Source organism: Dipodomys spectabilis, unplaced genomic scaffold (genome assembly GCF_019054845.1).
Source record: "Dipodomys spectabilis isolate Male_0828 unplaced genomic scaffold, ASM1905484v1 ptg000026l, whole genome shotgun sequence".
Lineage (NCBI taxonomy): Eukaryota > Metazoa > Chordata > Mammalia > Rodentia > Heteromyidae > Dipodomys > Dipodomys spectabilis.
The window spans coordinates 12,817,056-12,841,133 of record NW_024870703.1 but is presented as its reverse complement, the minus strand read 5'-3'; the positions used below and the strand labels follow the sequence as shown (position 1 = coordinate 12,841,133).

General features: G+C 35.7%; 1 protein-coding gene across 2 annotated transcripts in view; it reads right to left on the bottom strand.

Annotated features, from left to right (window-relative positions):
• Positions 1–24,078, bottom strand: part of Prkd3 (protein kinase D3) — a 67,828-nt gene that overhangs the window by 18,769 nt on the left and 24,981 nt on the right. For both annotated transcript variants that reach the window (XM_042675547.1, XM_042675548.1), the window contains exons 3-9: positions 16,009–16,147; positions 13,969–14,100; positions 12,192–12,349; positions 7,447–7,639; positions 6,680–6,757; positions 2,349–2,532; positions 726–849 (exon numbers count right to left, since the gene is read on the bottom strand). In XM_042675547.1, coding sequence (XP_042531481.1) covers positions 726–849; positions 2,349–2,532; positions 6,680–6,757; positions 7,447–7,639; positions 12,192–12,349; positions 13,969–14,100; positions 16,009–16,147 — 1,008 coding nt within the window. The remainder of the gene's footprint in view (positions 1–725; positions 850–2,348; positions 2,533–6,679; positions 6,758–7,446; positions 7,640–12,191; positions 12,350–13,968; positions 14,101–16,008; positions 16,148–24,078) is intronic.

Sequence of the window (24,078 nt, the reverse complement as noted above, 5' to 3'; positions counted from 1 at the left end):
ATCTATTCAGCAAATTTAAAAAATAATAATAGTTACTAATATTTATTGAGTGCTTACTATATGCCAAACCTTATAAGCTCTTTAAAGCATTTGACCTATAAGATTTACAACTACTTATGCTGGTTTCACAGATGAAGAATCTGAGGCCTAAAGAAAAATAAGTAACTTTTCCAAGTTTACAATTTTAGTAAGTCACAGTCTAGCTCCCAAGTCTATATTTTTAAATACCAAACTTCGCTGAATCTTCATTATCAACTGTTACCACACTGTAATTTCACTATTTCTCTTCTTTGCTAAACAGATCTAAAAGGTAACCTGTATATTTACAGTACATTTAAAGCCTACATAAAAACTGTTTCTTATCTTTGCAATAATTTAGGATAACTTTTCAGATGAAGCTCTAGTTCATTTCACTTTTATCTGAATTTCTTTTGAGTTGTTACTTTTCACTGTGGCATATTATCAGATCCTTTTAAAATCCTGAATGGCCTTCCATTTTATAAAGATAACACACTGTACATTTAAAATTTTTTCTTTACAAGAATAATTATAATTCCAGCTTGTTACATATCCCTATAGGACATAAAATGTCTTAAGCTATATATTAAGGTATTTGTTAAGACATCTACCACATGTATCCACTTCATCCTCATTTTGAAGCAAAAAATGCATGAAATAAAACTCATAATCAAGCTTTTCTAGAATATTAAAATATGATTACTGACCAGATTATCCTTGCTGGTATAATGCACCATCCACCCTTCCTTCACCATTGTGCTGCTCTTCCTCTTTGTGTGCTTTATGGATTGTACAACTCTCATTAGCGGAATATTATTGCTTGTTGATGGACTAAAAAATAGTTATAATCTATAATAAATATCTGTAATTCTCACTTGAAATAAGCATATATTCCAGTCTCACTGAGCTAAATTATTTCAAACTATCTGAAGACCACGATTACTTAGTTAATAAACTATCCATGTATTGATGAAATATAACTTATGAAAACTAAGATAATATGGTAAATATTTACTATTTGTCACGAATTTTTTTCTAGACCTTCATAAATAAATCTCCCCAATTAGAAGTTGAGACTGTAGGAGAGTCTCATTTAGGTTTGCTGTTGAGTTTTCATATACTAAACAGCATGATATATTTGCAAATTCGTAACAAAGAAAAACATGTATACTCAAATTCACAGGGTTCAAATTCATCTGATGTGAGCAAAAAGTACTTCTAGTAGAAGACATTTAAACATAAATAATTTATAGACACTAAGAAAAAATTTAAAATGTAATGAAAGCCAATCACAACGAAATATGGATCAGTAATATAATCGGGAAAAATGAGCAATTTGGACACCAAATAAAAAAATAGTTTTGAATATTTAAATACTTAAAAAACTATAAAGTACTTATCATTAAGAAACTACATAGGCTTTACAAGTGGAGTAAACATCAATTTTTAGTAATGACAACAGCTATAATTTAATGGTAAGTCAAAGTGAACAAATGACTCAGCCATGTGAAAAAGATAAGCCATCAATTTTCCAAAAAAAAACTCTTCAATGCCAATGAAAAAAATTATCAAAATAGTTGCATTTTGCTACATACAAGAGGGGATATAAATACTGAATTTACAGAAATACAATGGATATTTAAGTTCTATAATCCAATGTGTGTATGCTGGTCTTGGGGTTTAAACCCAGGGCCTGGATGCTGTTGCTGAGCTTTTTTGCTTGAGGCTAGCTAGAGCTCTATCATTTAGAGCCACAGCTCCAAATCTGGCTTTTTAGTGGTTAATTGGAGATGATGAGTTTCATTGGCTTTTTCTGAGTAGGGCTGGTTTTGAACTGTTATCCTCAAATCTCAGCCTCTTGAGTAGCAAGGATTACAGGTGTGAGCCACCAGCACCTAGCAAATCCAGTAACACTTTAAAAAGTGTTAATAGATTAATTATGGCAGTATGAAAGCTACCCCTCCCACTGACTTTATTTTTACTATCAGCTAATCTGCCTGCCTGTGTGAATAACTGGCTGCTCTAACAGTGTACTACTGGCACCTTGTGGTGACTGCTCTACAATTAGGTATTCTATCTAAACTACATTGAAATAAAACTTTTTTCTTTGAAAGAAAATAAGGATTACCATACTTTCCTATCTTGAGTGGATGGCAAAGGTGAAATAATTCATTTCAGAAATGCTGTGGTGCATGTAGAATTAGTTATGCTTTAATTAGATTTTTAAATTATATTCAAAGTTCCACTTATATACACCTTTTTGTTAATGGAGACTTTGGCCTGATTTTGCATTTGGCAATGTAGCTTAATAGCTACAACAGAGGTATTACCTAATTGTTTTAACAGGTTCTTCATCTCGATCCACATCAAGATCAGATGGATCCAGAAAGAACATTTTATCTTCTGGGGGAGAGGGCTCTTCAGTGTCATCCAAGCCCCGACTACCATCACTGTTCATGTCATTATTATCAATGTCCATTGGTATATCCGTATCTGTTCCTAGACTGGAAGGTTCTGAGAAAAAGCACAAAGCTGTTAGCATTTTAGAATTTCTGTATGACAAAAGATACCACATATAAACAAAATAAAAACCTCCATAGTTTATGATCAATTAATTTTCTAGAAAGTACCTAGACAATTCAATGAGGAAAGAATTTATTTTTATTTATTTATTTTTTTTTTGGGTCCGGTCGTGGGGCCTGAACTTTGGGCCTGGGCGCTGTCCCTCAGCTCTTCAGCTCAAGGCTAGCGCTCTACCACTTGAGCCACAGCACCACTTCCAGCTTTTTTCATTTTGCTTATGTGGTGCTGAGGAATCGAACCCAGGGCCTCAGGCATGCAAGGTAAGCGCTCTACCACTGAGCCACCTTCTCAGCCCCGAGGAAAGAATTTAATGATGTCAAGGCAACTGGATATATACATGTGAAAGAATCAAGCTTGATCTCTTCATTATACCACATAAACTTTATCTCCAAGTGAGTAGCAAAAAACAGGAAGTAGAGGCATGGCTCAAATGGAAGAGTGCCAGCTGTGGGAAGGTTGTAGGGGGGAAGTGAAAGCCAAAGTCCTAAACTTAAACCTGAATAAAGGTGTATACACACAGACACTCTCCTGGTGATTTTTGTGATCTTAGATTAGGCAACACCTTATTAGATACACAAAAAAAAATCCAGGTGATAAAAATCAAACTGGACTTTCAAAAACTTCTGTGGGGCAAGCCATCTTAAAGTGAAAAAACAGTCAGTGTGAGAAAAAATCTATACATTATATGAGATAAAGGACTTGAAAGTATTCAATAATCAACTCAATAATCAAAAGGCAAAAAAATCTAGTTAAATGTAGGTGAATAACTTAAAGAATGGTCATCACCATCAGCAAAGAAATGCAAATGAGATCCGTAAGATAAACCTCACACTCAAAAGTTATAATGAAAAACACAAGTCAGTAACAACTGGTGATAAGGATATAGAGACGTTCGAATTCTTTTTTACTGCTATAGGGATGTAAGTTGGTGCTGTGGAGACTAGTTTGGCATGTCCTTAGAATTTTAAACCTGTGGTTACCAAAAGACTCACCGTAGCTGGGCACCGGTGGCTCACGCCTGTAATCCTAGCTACTCAGGAGGCTGAGATCTGAGGATCTTGGTTCAAAGCCAGCCTGGGCAGGAAACTCTGTGAGACTCTTATCTCCAACAAACCACTAGAAAACTGGAAGTGGTGATATAGCTCCAGTGGTAGAGCGCTCGCCTTGAGCTGAAGAGTGCAAGGAGGGCCCCTAGGCCCAGAGTTGAAGCCCCAGGACCAACAACAACAAAAAAGACTCACCCATTCTACTATTAGGTAGGTATGTACCCAAGTGAAATGGACATATCCTCAGAAAAATTATACCATACCACAGTATTCACAGCATTATTATTCCTAGATCCAAAGTGGATACAACTCAAACACCTACTGACTGGTGAATAGATAACTAAAATGTCTATTCCTGTAGAGCAGGATTTCTTGTTAATAAAAAATAAAAGTAGCCGGGTGCCAGCGGCTCACACCTGTAATCCTAGCTATTCAGGAGGCTGAGATCTGAGGATGGAGTTTCAAAGCCAGCCCAGGCATGAAAGTCCGTGAGACTCTTATCTCCAATAAACCACTAGAAAACCGGAAGTGGCGCTGTGGCTCAAGCAGTAGAGCACTCGCCTTGAGCTGAAGAGCACAGGGACAGCGCCTAAGCCCAGAGTTCAAGCCCCACAACTGACAAATAAAATAAATAAAAATAAAACATTTGAAGGAGTAATTTATTTACAAGGAAAAACTCTAAATCATCAGTAAATATTTAAAAGATATTCAAACTTGCCAGTAACCAGACAAATGCACATTAAAACAAATTCAAATAACATTTCATATCCATTTAGCAAAGAGTAGAAGAGCACAAAAGTATTAAATGCACAAACTATGTAAGTTTAGAGAAGACTTTTAGTCATATTGAAAAAGTACTTAAGTTTAGATTAATTGAAAAAGAAAACCAATCATATCCTGGTTAATAGTGTTAACTAGCTATGACAGGTTCTACCAAAAATTTCTATGCTGAAATCCTAATTCCCACAGTAATGGTATTCTGAGCTAGAGCTTTTGGATTAAGTCATGAGGGTTCTGTTCTTACAAATTAGATTACTGCTCTTATAAAATAGGTCCAAAGAGTTCATTGGCCCATTCTACCAAATTAGCAGGCAGCTAATGACCACGAGATGTATTCTCACCAGTCACAGAATTTACTGGCATACTGAACTTCCTGGCCTCCAGAATTATAGAAATAAAATTCTGTTGTATAAGCTTACTCACCTGTTAGTCTATTACAGTAGCTTAACGAGACCAAGACAACAAGTAACAGAAAATATGCCATAAGAGAAAATGTTAAACTTTTATATTCATTCCTTAGGCTTTTTCTACAGAATTATTTACATTATGGGAAAAATATAATCAGAAGGAGAATCAATTACAGAAACATAAGTAAACTATGGGCTGATAATTATATGAAGAAATTAAAATACTAAAGCTAGTCCCTAGACAAAGGTCTGAAATTTTAATGATCTATTTTAATTTTAGAAATATTTCATTCAATCTGGCTGTTCATTCATTTATTACTGTGATTTATAAGACTCACAAGGTAAATATAAAACTGCTAAGTTAGAAAAAAATAAAAAACTAGCCACATAAGTTGTTAATAAAGAAAAACTAGCCACATAATTTGTTAAAGGAATTTACTTAAAGGTTAGAGTACTACTCCTTCCTTCCAAACAGAAAAGCTCCAAAGGAAAGATGTTTGGCTAGTGATTATTTGAAAGAGAAGAGACAGTGAAGCAGTACAAGAGACTAGTATAATAAAGCATAAAAAGTATATGAAGCTGGGAGCTGGTAGTTCATGCCTGTAATCCTAGCTACTCAAGAGGCTAAGTAAGATCTGAGGCAAGAAAATCTGTGAGACTCTTACTTCCAGCTGACCACAAAAACCTGAAAGTGGTGCTGTAGCTCAAAGTGGTAGGGTAGCTTTGAACAAAAAAAACTCAGGGAGGCTGGGAAGGTGGCTCAGTGGTAGAGTGCTTGCCTTGCATGCGTGAGGCCCTGGGTTCGATTCCTTAGCACCACATAAGCAGAAAAAGCCAGAAGTGGTGCTATGTTCAAGTGGTAGAGTGCTAGCCTTGAGCTGCAGAGCTGAGGGATAGTGCCCAGGCCCAGAGTTCAGGCCCCACAACCGACACACAAAAAAAAAATACATGAAGTATAATAGCATAGAGACAAAGGAGTCAAACTATATGGGTTAAAATTATAGATCTGCCATTTACTGGCTATATTGCTGGGAAACATTATTTATTTGTTTATATTATCTTTAATTGTACAAAAAGGTTTCAATTCAACATACTTATGAATACAATGCATCTTGATCAATGTCACCCCTTTCATCATTCTGGAACAATTTATTTAATGGCTCTCAGTTTATTTACTTCTTAACAACTTTCCTCAAAAAAGTGGTTATTTTGTGTGTGTGTATATATATTGATCCTGGGGCTTGAACTCAGGACCTGAGTGCTATCTCTAAGCTTTTCTGCATAAGGCTAGTGCTCTATCAAATTGAGCCACAGCTCCACTTCTGTTTGTTTGAGTTTTTTTGATGAATAATTGGAGATAAGATCCCATTGACTTTCCTGTCTGTCTGGCTTTGAAACCATGATCCTCAGATCTCAACTTTCCAAGTACCTAAGATTATAGGCATGAGCCACCAATGTCCAGCTCAAAGGGTTGTTCTTATATGTAAATGTCAGTATTAGTTTAGAATACTGTTTGCCACTGTAAGTAGTCAATAACTCTAAGAACTTTAAAAGAATAAGGACAATAATATGGTTTTAAACCAAATTCTTTCATATTTATATATGGAAAAAGATATGCAGCATCACTGACTACAAAGTGATAAGAAAGATTAAAAGTTGTAAAGGAAAGATTGGAAGGCATAATTACTAATAAATGGGTAGCATCATTGATCTCTATTATTTATTAAATCAGAAAAAACTGTTTATATAAAATATAAACAAAATGTACAAATATAACCTTACCAAAGGTAACATAGAACAGAATTGTGGACTTTTCCTTTATAAAAATTTAAAAAGAAATCTTACCTCCATTGAATGTAACCTCTCCCAGGCAGTCTCGTGGTACTTTTGATGCACAACGTTTATGGCAGTTGAATTTGCAATCTAAAAAATAATAATTTGTTATTATATTTAGTCAGGCAATATCAAATAGGATTAGACTTTCTTTAAATCACTCAGAATAGAATTAGTGATGATAGTACTACTAAAATGTGACAGTGTTTTTTCTTTTTAATAAGAACTCAAAACTCAGACTCAGTCGTGTTTCAACTTCTTACAGCACTTAATTTAACTTTCTGGAAGTTATATAAACCCATCGGGAACTGATTTTTTTTTTTTTTCATTTGTACAAAGGCTAATACTATGCTGACAGTTCCATGTAACCTTTCCTGTTACCTAAAATTCGTATTTCCGCACTCCTGTAAGACTTTTGTTCATCTAACAAATTTCAATCTATATATGTCAGGTATGTTTTCAAGTTCCTAAACATTAGAACCTAATGCAATGCAAAAAGGAGACATATTCACCAAACTTTCACATGGAATCTAGCAAAGGCTTTCTACATACAAGTCTGTGAGAAGGCACTGAGCTTCTCAGGCATAATGGTTCTCTTCAACCTTCCAAGAACCTCAGGAATACAGAGCACTACAGATTAGGGTCAAGCAAACATTTCAAGTATGTTTTCTCTTTCTTTTTTAATTCATGCTTTCCTTTCATCTAGAAATGCAGCTATCTAAAACCTATAATATTAATAAAAATACACAAGTTTTCTTCAAGAAAATACTCAATCCTACCTTTACACTGCATGCCTTGACGGAACAGGCCTTTCAATAATCGCTTGCAGTACTGACATATTGTGGGACGACCGTAAGAGTGAACAGCAAATGTATGAGGAACTTTTACTCTGCACATTACCATCTTTTCCATCCAGATTGGGCGACCACTCCAAGAAGGAATCCTCTTACTTGGTTCTTGGTGAACATGTGACTAAAACATCAGTAATTTTTGTAAGTATAAGTCAATATTAAAAACAAAGTATTGAGGGAAGAGCTTAACCACAAAAGTCATTCAGATTGCTAGCAACAATCTAAGAATGTAGATCTCAGCAGTTTCCTTTGGAAAGTTTAATTTGTCAACTCTTGAATGAGAAGAACACAGAACCATTTTTTTAAACTTTTATGCTAAAAAATAACAAAACTATAGTATGTTCATTATCATCACTGGCTATTATACACCAAATACATTCAACATTTTACAAATAAAAACCACAAAAACCTTAAAATGAATTTTTAACAGATGTTCAAATCTATTCAAAACCTGACCAAGGAAGTAATCACAGGAAAAGTAAATAAATTCAAAAAGTACTGCTGCTGTTCCTGTTGTATTACTCAACAAGATGTCTGAAAACACTGGAGATTTTCAATTTATCTTAATAAACTCTAAAGTACACATGTAAGAATTTAAGTCTGATTATTTTTATGATATAATGGCAGTAACAAAGTACTAAAAACAACATTAACCCTACTAGTTAAGCTTCAGGTAATTTCCTTTAATTTTCCAGTTTTTAATTTTTTCCTGAGATGAATAAAAAAACAAAATTAAAGAAAAAAACATTAAAAATTAAATAATCTAAGAGGCAATTTTTTTTTATACTATGGCTCTTTCTATATAAATTAAACTATAGGTCAGCTCAATGTGGTTCATTCCATTCATTCAACAAACATTCATTGATATATTATAAATCAGGCTCTATGTTGTATATTTAGGAACACAACAGTGAATAAAATGTAATCCATGTTCCCAAGCATAAATCCCAAATAATCCCCTCCTGTAGGTTTTAATAAGCTCCTGAAATTGTTTAGGTGCCTCCTATAACTTAATATTTATAACTCAGAGAAGTGTGAGTCATTTTACATTGATATGTTCAACTAAGGGAAGCAAAAGTAGTCAGAAAAAGCCAAGAGACAAGGGAAGTAAAGAGAGGAGGCAAACAAAGCAAAATAAAAATAGAAGAAAGCAAAGAAAAAGGTCAGAACAAAACAAATGGAGGAGTATGCTATAAAAGGAACACAAATGAAGCTTGAGATCATTAATTTTTCCTAATATGCAGCCAGAAACTTCTAAAACAAATTATAAAACTGTTTATTTCAAGTGAAGTACAAAAAGAATGTTAAAATTCAAACCATACTTGCATGCCTCAGATATCCAAGGTAATCTATCTGAGTCTGGCTCATCCATCTTGCTACCACGAATGGACCACCTTCAGGCAAACTATCATTTTGGGGATTCTGCAAAACTAAGGAGCTACAAGGAACTAGAAACAGATGTTTTAGAACTTTGTTCAACCCTGGCTCCTTCTTTTACTGGTGACTCAACCCTGCTTCTTGTGCTACTGCTTTTACAATTATTTTTTCTCTCTCAAGTTCAAAACAGACAAGATGGAGCGAGATTAATGTAGTCAGTCATCAAATATACATGGCATGCCTGTAGTAAGATTTCTTAACAAAGCATTGCCAATGGCTAGAGTTAGTGCCTTTTGGTCAGGTATCACTGACGGCATGGTACACAGCATGTGCACTAGGTACTATGCAAAGGGCAATGGTTATAGCAGCCATCTTATTAGAAAAAAATATTTATGCTGTTGTCACTATTTTAATATAAAAACATACTCAAGTAGTAGTAAGTTAACATCAAGATTTAAGTTTAGGTCTTTATACTACAGTCTAGAGAGTCTCAACTTTTCCATCCTAGTATACCTGGATACAATTCCATCAGTAAAAATGGTCTGGCTTCTATTGGTTGAGAAATATGGGAAAGAATTATCAGGTTTAAATCAGAATTTGGAGAGAGGAAGATGTTGGTAGATTCAACTATAGAATTTGGTTAAAATGTGACACCACTGAATCCACAGGAAATAGAAATAAGTAAAAGTTCTAACCTTGTTTTAATGTCCTCTATTTAAAAATTATTACTTTGAGGGCTGGGAATGTGGCTCAGTGGTAGAGTGCTTGACCAGCATGCACAAAGCCCTGGGTTTGATTCCTTAGTACCACATAAACAGAAAAAAATCAGAAGTGGTGATGTGGCTCAAGTTGTAAAGCGCTAGTCTTGAGCACAGAGAGGCTCAGGGACAGAGCCCAAACCCTGAGTTCAAGCCCCAGGACTGGCAAAATAAAAAATAGTACTTTGCTGAAATCTTCTTCCTACTAATTGAAGCCACAAATTTTCTAAAAGTAATATGATTTTATTTTCACAAGTTACAGCAAATATTTGCTTAAGTTAACTAACTGCTCACAGAAAAAAATAATCCTGTCAATTCTCAATTATATTTAATACAGAAAACAATTATGTGAGAATTTTCTCTTTTGGTTTTTGAGACAAGAACTTAATATATAGACTAGGCTGGCCCCAATTATTCAATTGTTTAGCCTCTGCCTCACAACTGCTGAGATTATAGGGCTGTACCACTGTATCTGATCAATTATTTGTATTCAGTTGTCACTGGAGTATTAGTGAGAGAAATGCTTCCACTTTTTTTTTCTAATTTACTTTATTGTTGTTTTAGAGATGATATACAGCAGGGTTACCTTTACATATGTCAGGTAAAAAGTACATTTCCTTTTGCATCCCTCATTCTCTCCCAAATACCTCTACTTGTATATACCTTCTTTGGCATGAAATTTTCTTTCTAGTTCAATTCTGTCCCATTCTGACTACTTGAAAAATGTACGGAGAGGAGGAATATTTTTATGTCTCATCTTCAAATAGCCAGTCCTCAATTCTGGATTTGCTACCTTAGGTCCTTAGTAATCCCATTCTAGCTAAATGCAATGAGTACCTTCTGTTTCTTAATAGAAATTGCCTTCTTAAATGTGAACAAAGACAATCTCAAAGTCAGATTCGAAGGATCTACTTCCAGCTTGCCTGTTTTCAGCTTATCTCAGTATTCAGTGAAGCTTTTCTTCTCAGGAATTTTCCTTCCTCATTTCCTTACCTATGAAATTAGGATATTATATGGCTCTGGACTGTGTTTAGGATTATGTAAGAAAAGATAAAGTTCTTAGCAGAAAGCCTGGTACATGAAAGCCTAAGAGCCTCTGAGTATGGGCTAGCCAGTTCTTTATTCTTGGTTCAGCTTCAGGAGTTTCTTGTTTCCTAACTGCCTTTTCCACTTTCTTCCCTTCTGATTTTCACCCATGAGCTCTTTCCTTATTCTGCACTTACTCATACTTGGGACTGCATGCATGCCTGCACTGATAAAAGTAAATTTCTTGAGAGACTTTCCACTCTACAAGTTCTACTTGTTCTAAAATACTCTGAGCAGTCAAACTAATTCAAACATATCACTCTACTTCTTACACTTCCTATGAGCTTTCAACTTTCTAAGACAAATGTAAATTAATGAATTTGAATATAATCGTTGAGCCTCTGTACCCTCAAGTTTCGCATAGATGGATACAACCACAAATTGAAAATCTAATTAGTCCTACGATGGCTACATCTGTATTAAACATATACAGACATTTTTGTCTTTACTGCCTAGACAATAAGGACATCATCTGTTGACTTACCATTAACAGTATACTAAGTATTATATTTAACCTAGGAATAAGTTAAGGGTATACAAGAGAACACATATTGTATATGCAAATACTGTATCATTTTATATTTTTATAACATTTTATTACCTGCAGGAGATCCTGGAATCATGTGAATCCTGGATACCATGAGAATAGAGACTGAAAATAAGGGGCTATCTATGACCACATGGTCTCTATACCATAGCCTTCTTTTCCTACTTTAAAAATCTTGTACTAGAGTTAAGCAATATATAAACAGGAGATTTTTACCCTAGAATTTCAGCTTAGCAACATTTGCTGAGTATCAAGACAACCAACCAAAGCCATGATTTTGTCACTTTATACTCTACTGGTGCTGTTACTTTGAAGACTTCTTGAGTAACAGTTTCCTAGTAGGGAGTAGTGAGAGTTGTATATTAAGAAATTTGATCTGGTTGTATTTAAATGGAGACCAAGAACCAGGAAATTGGTTAGAAAGCTATGACAGTGGTCAAAATGATAATACAATTCAGTGTGCGAAAAATTCAACTTGTTGCGGGCCCCCAGTGGCTCACACCTGTAATCCTAACTACTCAGGAGGCTGAGATCTGAGGATTGTGGTTCAAAGCCAGCCCAAGCAGGAAAGTCTGTGAGAGTCTTTTCTCCAATTAGCCACCAGAAAACTGGAAGTGGTGCTGTGGCTCAAGTGGTAGAGCATTAGCCTTGAGCTGAAGAGCTGAGGAACAGTACCCAGGCCCAGAGTTCAAGTCCCACAACCAAAAATAAATAAATAAATAAATAAATCCAACTTGTTTATTGTTGGTAAACCTTGTTTTCATGATTAAGCTTTTACTTTTGTAAGTGTAGGAACATTACTATATTTTTAACATACAACTAATGTTCTAGGCTGATATCACAAACCTCATATAAACACCAGGAAATACTAGTAAAATGTTTTCCTGTTACTTTTGAATACATACCTCCTCACTGAGAAGAGGTACACATTCAGGCTGTAGAGGTCTTGGAACTGAGAGGCCAGGTCCTGGCAGAGATACATTAGACAGCCGTCTCTTTCTTACTCCACTACAGTTATTTGGAATCTTGAAGGCACATCGTTTATGATAATTTAATCCACATCCTAAATACATTATAAAAGATAAAATTAAAGATTAAAAACATTGTTCTATTTAAGTGTAACACATAAAAACCAGTCTCTTTTCTTTTCCTATTTAAGTGTAACATATAAAAACCAGTGTCTGGGGGCTGGGAAGATGGCTCAGTGGTAGAGCGCTTGCCTTGCATGCCTGAGGCCCTGGGTTCAATTCCTCAGCACCACATAAGCAAAAAGAAAAAAGCCAGAAGTGGCACTGTTGCTCAAGTGGTAGAGTGCTAGCCTTGAGCTGAAGAGCTGAGGGACAGCGCGCAGGCCCAGAGTTCAGGCCCCATAACTGGACCAAAAAAAAAAACAAAAACAACCAGTGTCTCTTTTTTTTTTTCTGACAATAGTATCTACCCTAGTTAGGAACTTAGATAACTAGTTAGATAAGTGGAAGCTAACAAGGTCAAGAATTGGATATGTGTAGAAAGATTTCTTTAGAAAGATTAAATTAGATAAATCAAGTGATTCTGAGGTATAGTTCCTGTGGCAACCAACTGGGAATATACTAGAAAAGTAAATTACAGGATTTCACCCCAGATCTACTGAATTAGAAATCACAGTGATGACCCTCAGCAAAGATGTTTTATGGTTCCTTGAAAAGTTTGATAACCATTGTCTTAAAGCACTGGCTAGTACCAAACTGTAGCATGTATACCAAATTCTTTCCCTAACATGACAAGTATACAAAACTCAAATTTCAAGGTTCATAAATACAAGTTTTACTGGAACAGAGACATGCTGTTTGTTTATGTATTGTCTCTGGCTGACTAAAAAAGAAGATTTAAGCTGGGTGCCAGTGGCTCATGCCAGTAATTATAGCTACTCAGGAGGTTGAGATCTGAGGATTGAGAATCAAAGCCAGCCAGGGCAGGAAAGTCCATGATGACCATATGGCTGGCAAAGACTAAAATATTTAGCTTTCTGGCCCTGTATAGAAAATAACACATTAGAAAACTGTTTCATAATTAGAAATGTAAACCTGCAGTTTATTTGCTAGAAATTCAAGCTTAGAACTTTTGACAGTTTCATTGTTATATATAGGGAATCTACATTTCTAAAAAGGTAAGGAGGTTAATATTTATTGAGCTATTTCTCTCTGCCAAATATTTATCCATATTACCTTATTTAGCAATTTATAAAAGCATTATGGCAGAATATATTTCATAAAGAGTAAATCAACCCTCAAAAAGGTCTGGTCTAAAACACCAAACTATTAGGCAGAAGTCTAGCTACTAAGGAGGTTGAGATTAGATAATAGAGATTCAAAGCCAGTCCAAGCAGAAAAGTCCATGAAAGTCCACTCTATCTCCAATTAACCAGCAAAATGCCAACTGCAAGTATAGCTCAGCAGTAGAACACCAGCTCCACAAAGTCCTGAGTTCAAGCCTGGGTGTCAGCACAAGATAAAAAAAGAAAGGGAGGGGAGGGAAAAAAAGAACAACTAGGTGGCAGAAGAAAAACCAGAGTCATAATCTCTGCAAAATAAACCCTAGTTGACTCCCTAGACACCAACTATCATCTTACTTTTTTCCATCAATTTAAAAATGCAAATGTAAAATCCTCTTCCAAATTACTACAAAAAATTTGCAATCATGTACCTTCACATTTTAGTCCCTGACGTACCAATCCCCAAAGCATCTCTCCACAATAATCACAAAAAGTCGGAGCTTTGTAAGAATGTACATAGAGAGTATGTGGACGTATCTGGAAGTCTTCGACTGTGGCCAAAGCTTAAAAAGAAAGAAAGAAAGAAATGTTAAAAATAAAGCAATTAGGAATACTTACCACGAATATTTATATAAAAACAAGAACTTCTAGGAAAAGTCTCACTTGAACATAAAAAGTATTTTCATCATTTAACTATAATTTTGCAACTCTAGTTTAAGATGTCCACTAGCTTCAAATAAATCAGGCTCCAATTCAACTTGGAAGCCTGTAAGTTAACATATTCAGATATCCAAAAGCAGTTTTGCACAATGACAAAATTGCAAATAGCCTTTAAATCTACTTTAGCCAATTAAAAACTGCTCAGTGTAGGGGCTGGTAAAGTGGCTCAGTGGCAGAGTTCTTGCCTTGCACGCATGAGGCTCTGAGTTCGGTTCCTCAACACCAAATAAGCAGAAAAAGCCAGAAGTGGCATTGTGGCTCAAGTGGCAGAGCACTAGCTTTGAGCTGAAGAGCTGAGGGACAGCGCCCAGAGTTCAGGCCCCACAACCGCAAAAAAAAAAAAAAAAAACTCAGTGTATGATACACTAGGACACTGAACACAGAAAGTAAAAATTTAAAACAACTTCAAACTTAACCTCATTTCATCACACTGTTTCTCTAGGAAAATACAAGTTCTAACTTAGGATTTCAGGATATGTTATATCTGTTCTCCTCAGTGATTTTTATACATTGGTTAACAGAGAGGGAATCCTCTCCTCTCAGTAGGCAGAGAAACAGCAGACACACAGAGTTTCCTTTCACCCCAATAAACAAATTGAGTGGAAATCCCTGTGGTTTGACAAGGGAGCCAAAGAAAAAGGAATGGACTCCAGGGAACGAAGCATCTCACAAGTGAAGAAGAAGCTAAAAGATGGCAATAGATTGTTGAGTGTTATAGTGTAAAAGATAAAATGATCAACGTGGTAGGGGGCAGAGAGCTAGATGAACCGCAGGATTGGTAATGAAAGATAACAAGATTGGAACAAATAAGGAAAGGTGGTGATTACATTATCAAAAATAGACTTGAGATGAGTTTGGGAAGACAGAACAGTAGTAGCATCACTCTGGATGCTTAGCTGGTCAGCTTGCCTCCTTTCTCTCATCAGATCTCTTTTCTTCACAAATAAGGAATATTACAGAGCTACAATGAACATAATGTTCTTTATTCCTTAATATTCCTCACAAATAATTTGCCCACATACTCTTCGATGACACTAGAAATAGTGGGAGCTATGGAACAAGGCATGGCAAAAAAAGGATAAAAGAGATAAAATGTCCACTAGGAACAAAAAGGAAGAAGCATTTTTTTAAAGCCATGCAAATAGTCTTATTTCTTCTGTATTTTGAAAATACCTTTTTCCCCCTGATGCTCCTTTTTGAACTTCAATTCTTCTCATCTATGTTCTTAACAGAAATAGGGAAAAGGAAACACAACTTCACTTGTTCAACTCAGAGAAAAAGAATATATTCTTGGGCTGGGAAGGTGGCTCAGTGGTAAAGCGCTTGCCTTGCATGCCAGAGGCCCTGGGTTCGATTCCTCAGCACCACATAAGCAAAAAGAAAAAAAAGCAGGAAGTGGCGCTGTGGCTCAAGTGGTAGAGCGCTAGCCTTGAGCTGAAGAGCTGAGGGACAGTGCCCAGGCCCAGAGTTCAGGCCCCACGACTGGACCCAAAAAAAAAAAAAAAAAGAATATATTCTTGTTTCAACTCAAAATTTTCCTAGCTTCCTAACATTCACAGTTCACTTTTCTAGTTCCTCATATAACCTTCTTGATAAAACCTTCCTGAAAGTAAAACATCACATGCCAACCATTACTACAGACCAAAAAATTATACAGTATGTCTCAAGTATAATGGAACATTGCATTTAGTAGAGAAAATGAAGTTCTTTTGACAAAAGGGAAGAGGGAACAATAGGAACTATTTACTTACCCGAAAGAACAACTTCTACTAGATCTCCTTCATGTATTTCATCTGCTGAAGTAATCAGCTGCAGTATGTTTTCTGAGTTCATGTCATGGCGAAAGAGAAGAATTTTATCATACATGCCAAAGAAGCCACACTCTGGAAACTGTGAGAAAATAATCTTCTATCAATATACCCATAGCCTTCTATTTTTTTAAATAAATATTTTAATATTATAAAACAATTTTAAATACACTGTTTTATTTTAACACTGCTTACCAACAGTGATTCTATCAACATCTAAAAGGTAAAACAGGCTGAAGTTCAAAAACAGAACTGTAAATTCACAAATACTGACTTACATCTCTTAGAAATATAGCATTTCTAAATTGCTGATCGGAGAATATAACTTTGCACTTTACCCTCTTTTCTTAGCCTGGCAAGGCAAGCAAGTAGTCTTTCCTACTCTTTTAGAACTAAATTGTCCAATATAAGGTTAGCTACTGTTTAGTTCAGGTGTGTAACTCCCAAAGGTCCATGTACTTAAGGCTTGGTCACCAGAGCAACAGTATTGAGAGACTGTTGAACCTTAATGTGGGAAAGGGTGTTGTTAGTAGGTCTTTAGGTTACTGGGTGCATGCCTTTGAAGGAGTCTGTAGGAACCTGGACTCTTGTAGAAGCATTCTCCTGCTTCTTGACCACAAAGTGAATAGTTTTGCTCCGTCACATGTTCTTGTCATGATGTATTGCCTTGCCCAAAGTAACAGAGCTAACTGATCCCTCTAAAATAAGGCCAAATCAAATCATTTTCTCATTATTTTCTGTATTTGTTACAGAAATGGAAAGCTAATCAGTACAGCTACTAACCACATGTAGTTAAATTTGAAATTATGAAAATTAATAAAAGCTTAGTTCCAGACCACAGCCACATCAGAAGGCCTCAACTGCCACCTTGGCCTTGGGATACCATATCAAACAGCAGTTACATCATTCCAGTAAACTCTATTAAAGATCAATCATTCTCAAGCAAAAGTACTAATTCTAACATATTTGCAAATGCTCCTCTAACCTCTAGCATTTACCTAATATCTTAATGTAATTACAAATATATGATTAATTGTCTATTTTTTTTTGGGGGGGGGGTGTCCATGGGGCTTGAATCAGGGCCTAGGTGCTACTTCTGATTTTGTAGTTAATTAGATATAAGTATCACAGACTTTCCTGCCCTGGCTGGCTTCAAACTGAGATCCTAAGATCTCAGCTTCATGAGTAACTAGGACTATAGGCATGAGCCACCAGTACCAGGCAAAAAAACTAACCAGAGCATTTGTGGATTTATTCTCATATGCCCAACTTGTATTATTCCAAGGTTTCCACATTTTCTGATTATCATGCCAAGATACTTAGAGGCTTAGTATGTAGACTAAAATATGAAAATATTTGTTTAAATTTTTATAGTAAATAGTTTGAGGTTAAGAGAATTTTGAATACTGTCTTCTAATTATTTTGTAATTTTGAATACTGTCTTACAAAATAATTAGTTTTCAAAGAAAACTCTAGAGAAGTGTTCAGGTCTCAGCATTTTAAATATTCTTACTTTAGTGTCTCACAGAGTATTCATATCCTTTAGTGGAAGATATAGTATGTTACTGGCCTGTGTTGACTGGCTTCGTATGAATCAGTTACGTGAAAGTATAAATAAATTTGCTGTAAGATGTTGCTAATGACATGGTTTACCAATTTCATACAGTAGCCCTGCTTTGTAAGAACACATGAAAGAAAAATTTCTGATTTTATCATGTGAACATGCCGATGACATTATTAATCATATTTTCTGGTTTACTCTGCCCATTGTGGTGGGGGAGTAAGGGAAGCATAGCCAAATTTGCAGCCCCTTATGGCAATCTAAAATCTTAGGGCAAGGTGTTTTATTTATAAGGTATTTTAGTATAATAACCAACTAGCTTCCTCTTGCTTTCTAATTTTAGTTTTGTCATTTAAAAAGTCCTACAGAGTTCTCTAAAGAGTTCTTTAAAGACTCTAAATTTTTCAAAATTGAAAACAATGACAAATTAGAAAGAACATATATACTGACTCTGCGTGCATGCGTGTGCGTGCGTGTGTGTTAGTCCGTGTGTGTGTGTGTGTGTGTGTGTGTGTGTGTGTGTGTGTGTGTGTGTGTGTGTGTGTGTGTGTGTGTGTGTGTGTGTGTGTGTCTTGGGGGCTTAAAACTCAAGGCTCAAGGCCTGGGAGCTGTTATTTCACTTTTTTTTCTCTCAAAGCTGGCACTCTACCCAGCTTTTTTGTAGTTAATTGGAAATAAGAATCTTATGGACTTTACTGTCCCAGCCAAACCACATCCTCAAGATCTCAGCTCCCCGAGTAGCGAGGATTATAGGCATGAGCCACTGGTGCCTAACTATTTATATATTTCTAAACCTGGAAAATAATGTGAAAGTATAGACATATCTAAATTTTTTTCTTTCTTTTTCCCAAGAGACAGGGTATTGCTATGTGATCCAGTCTGGATTCACCATACATTCAAAGCAGTAATGTTTTAGCTTCCTGGTGCTTGGTTTAAGGGGTCACCACCAATCCCAGTCAGAAATATTGCAAATTTTATTAGGGTGCTACTGGCTTATTCCTGCAATCCTAGCTATTTAGGAGGCTGCGACCTGGAAGATCATGATTTAAACTAGCCTAGGCAGAGAAGTCCATGAGAGTGAAATACTAGACTGGTGGTATGTCACAAGTGCTAGAGCACCACCTGTGAGCAAGCAAGCTCTAGAATTGATATAAGAATGGAAGGGAGGAAGGGAGAAAGGCAGGAATTGAGGTTGGAAGGGAGGAGGAGGAAGAGAGGGAGGGAGAGATTTGTAATTTTTATAAGACTAATTCTACTTTCAACTATATTTGAGTTAGCAATAGTATTTATAAAAGTTCATAATATGGTTTAACATATGTCTAACAGTGTAAGAATTCTCAAAGAGTTAAAAACAGAGCTAGAAAATCTACTGTTTTTTAAAATTGAAATTTTAATTTTGTTAAATTATTATCAAATTTGAGAACAAAGTATGTTCAAAACTGTAATAAATCCTGGGATCACTAAAAAAAAAGGTTCCACATTTTACTCTTATGAAAATATCTAACAAATATCTGCAAAAATGAAATTGGTTTATTTTTAAATTATAATTCTCGCATATTGGCTATGTCCAAGTATCGGTCCCACCATTTATAAAGAGGATCTTACAACCTAGTAGAAAGATAGAAATAAACAAATATTATACAACAATAAGGTAATGGCAAATAACATTTTTTAAAAATCTGTAATAGGAGTAAATAACTTGGGAGTAGAAGGATCCAGTGTGTTATTTGAACAAAACTGTAAGAGAAAGGGAGAGAAGAGGGGAAGGTGAAAGAAATGGAAGGGAAAAGGGAAATGGAGACAGGATAATGAAAAGCAGGGTTTCTAGAGATGAAAGGGAAAATACAAATGTCAACACTGAAAAAGCACAAGGCAAATGGATAGGTCAAAAGTGTAGCCGTAGGGGCTGGGAAGGTGGCTCAGTGGTAGAGCGCTTGCCTTGCATGCCTGAGGCCCTGGGTTCCATTCCTTAGCACCACATAAGCAAAAAGAAAAAAGCCGGAAGTGGAGCTGTGGCTCAAGTGGTAGAGTGCTAGCCTTGAGCTGAAGAGCTGAGGGACAGCGCCCAGGCCCAGAGTTCAGGCCCCACGACCACACCCAAAAAAAAAAAAAAGTGTAGACATGGGACTGCAGAATGAGGCAGAATAGAGTTGGATAGAACAAGGGCAAACATTCACATGGAGCCTGGCTGGAGCCATACTAACAAACCTGGAGTCAGCATGGTTCAAGTTTTGCTACCTATTAACTATAGCACCTTAGATAAATTGAGTAATGTCTATCTACATCAGTTTCTTCTTTACAAAATGGGAGCAACAGAAGTAGTGGCTTCACAGGATTCTTGTCAAATTAAATTTCATGGCTATATATAACCGTAAACACTGTGCTGAATAAATACTAATGGTTCAAACGCTATTCTTTATCCAAGAGGGAGAAAGACACAGGGTTCCAGAGCAAGGCTGTACCAAGATCTAATCTGTTATATGAAAAAGATTATGCTGTTAACACTGTGGAGAACTAGAATAGTAAGAGACCTGATTAAGCACTTGACAAAGGCTAAAACTGTAAGTTATGAAAGTAGTATCCAGGTCTAGATTACACAGTAAGAAATAGAAAGAAGTAACATTTCTATAGAAACTATCTTGGGTAGATCTATGGATCATTAATCCTAATTTGACCAAAGAAATTCTGAATAATGGTAACTGAAAAATTAAATCATTAAAAACATCAAAGGAAGAAGAAAAACATTAAAATATAGAATTTATTCCTTGGAACAAATAAATACAAAATAACCTCCTTAAAAGTCAAATAACTTAATGAATAATAACAGTATCATCAATTTGATATTTAAGAGATTTAAGCCAGGCACTAGTGGCTCATGCCTATAATCCTAGCTACTCAGGAGGCTGAGAGCTCAGCACTGCTGTAGAGTCAGCCCATGCATGTGCTCTCTCTCTCTCTGTCTCTCTCTCAAAAACAAGGAGTACTGTAAATATTTAGTTATTATTTTCATGTGTGCTGACCTGATGCCAATGACGTATACAGAAAATCAGAGCTTTTCCTAGAGAATGGATTATATACTAAGTCAGAATTTAGTACAATAAAACAGGACAAACCTTCCGCTAAAAACACCCTGTTCAGTTGTACAATTTTGTGTGTGGGGGGGGGGGGGGGGGTTGTGTTATGGGGCCTGAACTCTGGGTCTGGGTGCTGTCCCTTAGCTCTTCAGCTCAAGGCAAGCCCTCTACTACTTGAGCCACAGTGCCACTTCCAGCCTTTTCTGTTTATGTGCTGCTGAGGAATCGAACCCAGGGCCTCATGCATGCAAGGCAAGCACTCTACCTCTGAGCCACCTTCCCAGCCCCAGTTGTACAATTTTAAAAGAAGAAAATATTCTGGCAAGCAAATGCTAACCAATTCTTTGATTATATTTGTGAATCTGTTGCATTGGTTATTTCGATCTACCACTCCCAAATACAAATCCTGGCTAATAGAGTGATATATATTTCCTTTTGTAATTATATGGAGAATAAAAACTAAGGTCATTTGCGACAAGAAACAAGACTAGAAGAATAGGTAGAAATACAGTTGTTAACTATCAGTAATTGTCAGTGGCTATTATTTAGAATATTCCTCTAGGGAAATGGCTCTCAGGATGATTTTGACCCTTCAAATATTTTTAATTTCCACAGCTTGGGCTACTGGCATTTAGGAGATAGAACATTATAAAATGTCTAGAACAGCTTCCAGATCAGTACTTAACCAGCCCAAATGTCAGTTAGTGCCAAATCTAAGAAACTCTGCTATAAAAAATAAAGGAGTCAAAAATATAGAAGGCTGAGAAATGTGGAAAGAAGTTGGCAACCTTTTGAAAACTGGACAAACCCATATTTCCTTCCCCAGCCTACCTCAGTCTTGATTAAAAGAAGAAGGAAATCAAAGAAATAGTAAAAAAAAACAAGCAGGGTAGAAGCAAAATAGGCTGTTAATTTGGCCTCTTTCCAGCAGCCCCAGCCTTGCATTTTCCAATTTGCCTTTTACAGATTGTATCAATGGACTTGATGGTACAAAATGAAGTAATTACCTAGTTCATATGGAGAGTATCTTAATTTCATCACAGTTATCAAATTTCCATTACCATAAATTCTGCTTACTTCAGACTCTGGCCTCAATTTCAAAAAAATCAACTTATCTTTCTATAACATTTTATAGATATTACTTTTGATGGAATTAACTTGTTGAAAGTAAAAGGTTCCAATTCTTCCAAACAAAATTCTTTCAAAGCTGGGTGCCAGAAGCTGTAATCCTAGCGCTACTCAGGAGACTGAGATCTAAGAATTACAGTTTGAAGCCAGACCAAGCAAGAAAGTCCATTAGATGCTTATCTCCAAAAAACTATGCTGAAAAAATGGCACTGTGGCTCAAATGGTAGAGTCCTAACCTTGAGTCAAAGAAGCTTAATTAAGGACAGGGCCTAAATCCAGAGCTCAAACCTCATGACTGGCAAAAACAACAACAAAATTCTTTAAAGCAACACCTAATTTAGCCCTAATAAATTCTCTATAAACAAATCTAAAATTTAACATAAATTTTAGAGAATATTTAATTAAAAATAATTTCAATGGCTGCTTCTCTATAAAGACAAAAATCATTAGTTTAGATGAGTCAGTGAAAAAATTTCTCAAATGGACCTGAATTTATTCTTATTCCATCATTATTCTCCAATTCAGAATTTCTAGATATACCAGGAGAGCTGCTTCATCTAACATCTGTCTTTTGGGCATAAATCTGAGCAATCTTTTTTTGTTATTAGTTCAGATTATCTTTACCTCAAATTTTCTGGAACCTTCTATTCCAGCCCCAATTTGAACCTGAATATTCATTAGAATTTTTCCTCCTTTTTTCCAGTTTGAGCTTTCAGTTTAGTAATGGCTGGCTGCCTAACACTGTTTTGCCTAGACAAAAAAACGCAGGAGTAAAGTGTAGAATGTCACCAGACCACAGTACAACACAGCTGTAATAGAAAGAACAGGGCAGATGAAGCAAGACAGAATGACAAGTGATTTCTAGAAAACAAAAGATACAGCTGGGGTTTTCCCTGCACTCTGGTAGATTGTGAAAATTACATCCAATACATGCCTACAGAGATAATGTATTCAGTCAGACCAGACCAAAATCTTCCCTAAATTAGACTTCAGAAGTAAAAAGTCTTTAGGTCTAGTAACATGCTAAATGGTCAAAATTAAAACCACATATATAGAGAGAGGGAGAGGGAGGGAGGGAGGGAGGGAGATAGTTTGTTTTGTTTTGGTGGGTCCTGGGGCTTTAACTCTGGGCCTGGGCACTATCCTTCAGCTCTTCAGCTCAAAGCTAGCACTCTACCACTTGAGCTACAGCGCCATTTCCAGTTTTCTGGTGGTTTATTGGAGATAAGAGTCTCAACGTCTTCATGCCCTTGCTGGCTTTTAATGTCTGGCTTTTAACCGCGATCCTCAGATCTCAGCCTCCTGAATAGCTAGGATTACAGGCATGAGCCACTGGCACCGAGCTTAAAACTAAGTATTTTAAACTGGTAAAAACAGATAGTTTTAAACCCAAACATTTTAAATTGGCTAAAGCAGATAACTTTAGTCAGAATAACATTTTTCTGAATATCAATGTAACATAATAAACTGCCTTCTGTTAACTTCCATTCTTATTCCAATTAATTGACTTCATTCATTCAACAAATTAATAGTAACAATATCATTATAGTGGTATTTTCTAAGTTTCTTGGCACTATGAAAGCAAGGAAAAAGGAAATTAACATTCACTGCATATAGTCATTATGCACTAGAATTTGTGCAAGTAATCCCTATCATTAATAACATAAACTTATTTTTTTATACTTTGTCCTCTGTCAAATACTAAAATAAAAAAGAAAGCCGTTTCAAAATGTAGTAGGTTGCTATACATGCTTTGGTATTTATAAAAGTTTTAAGATCTCTATAAGACTAATGATATTTCCAAATTTAGAGAGATTTTAAAACCATAACTATTAGTATTTTTTAGGCACTAATTATGTCCCAGACACTGTATTAATTTGTAATTAATTAATTTGTTTTGTAGCAGTAGGTATTATGATTCTAGATTGACAGAGAAGAAAATGAAGGCTCAGAATTTATCTATCATTATAAGAGAATAAAAGTGATAAAAGTTTATTTAGATTTCTGGTCAGTCTCCTGCATTTAAAACTCTACACCGAGATAGTATATACTCTTCTATCTCATCCTTGAATGATTATTTTTAAAGGTTCACTAATAACAAAGCTAATATAATGTCAATATTTGGAATCCATGCATGAACAATCACTGTAAAATGGACTTGGCTTTTCGCCTATTCCCTCAGTTCTGGTTTGCTTACTTGTAATCGGACTCTTATAAGTAATCTCCCAGCTGCCATCTGACCAGCAAATT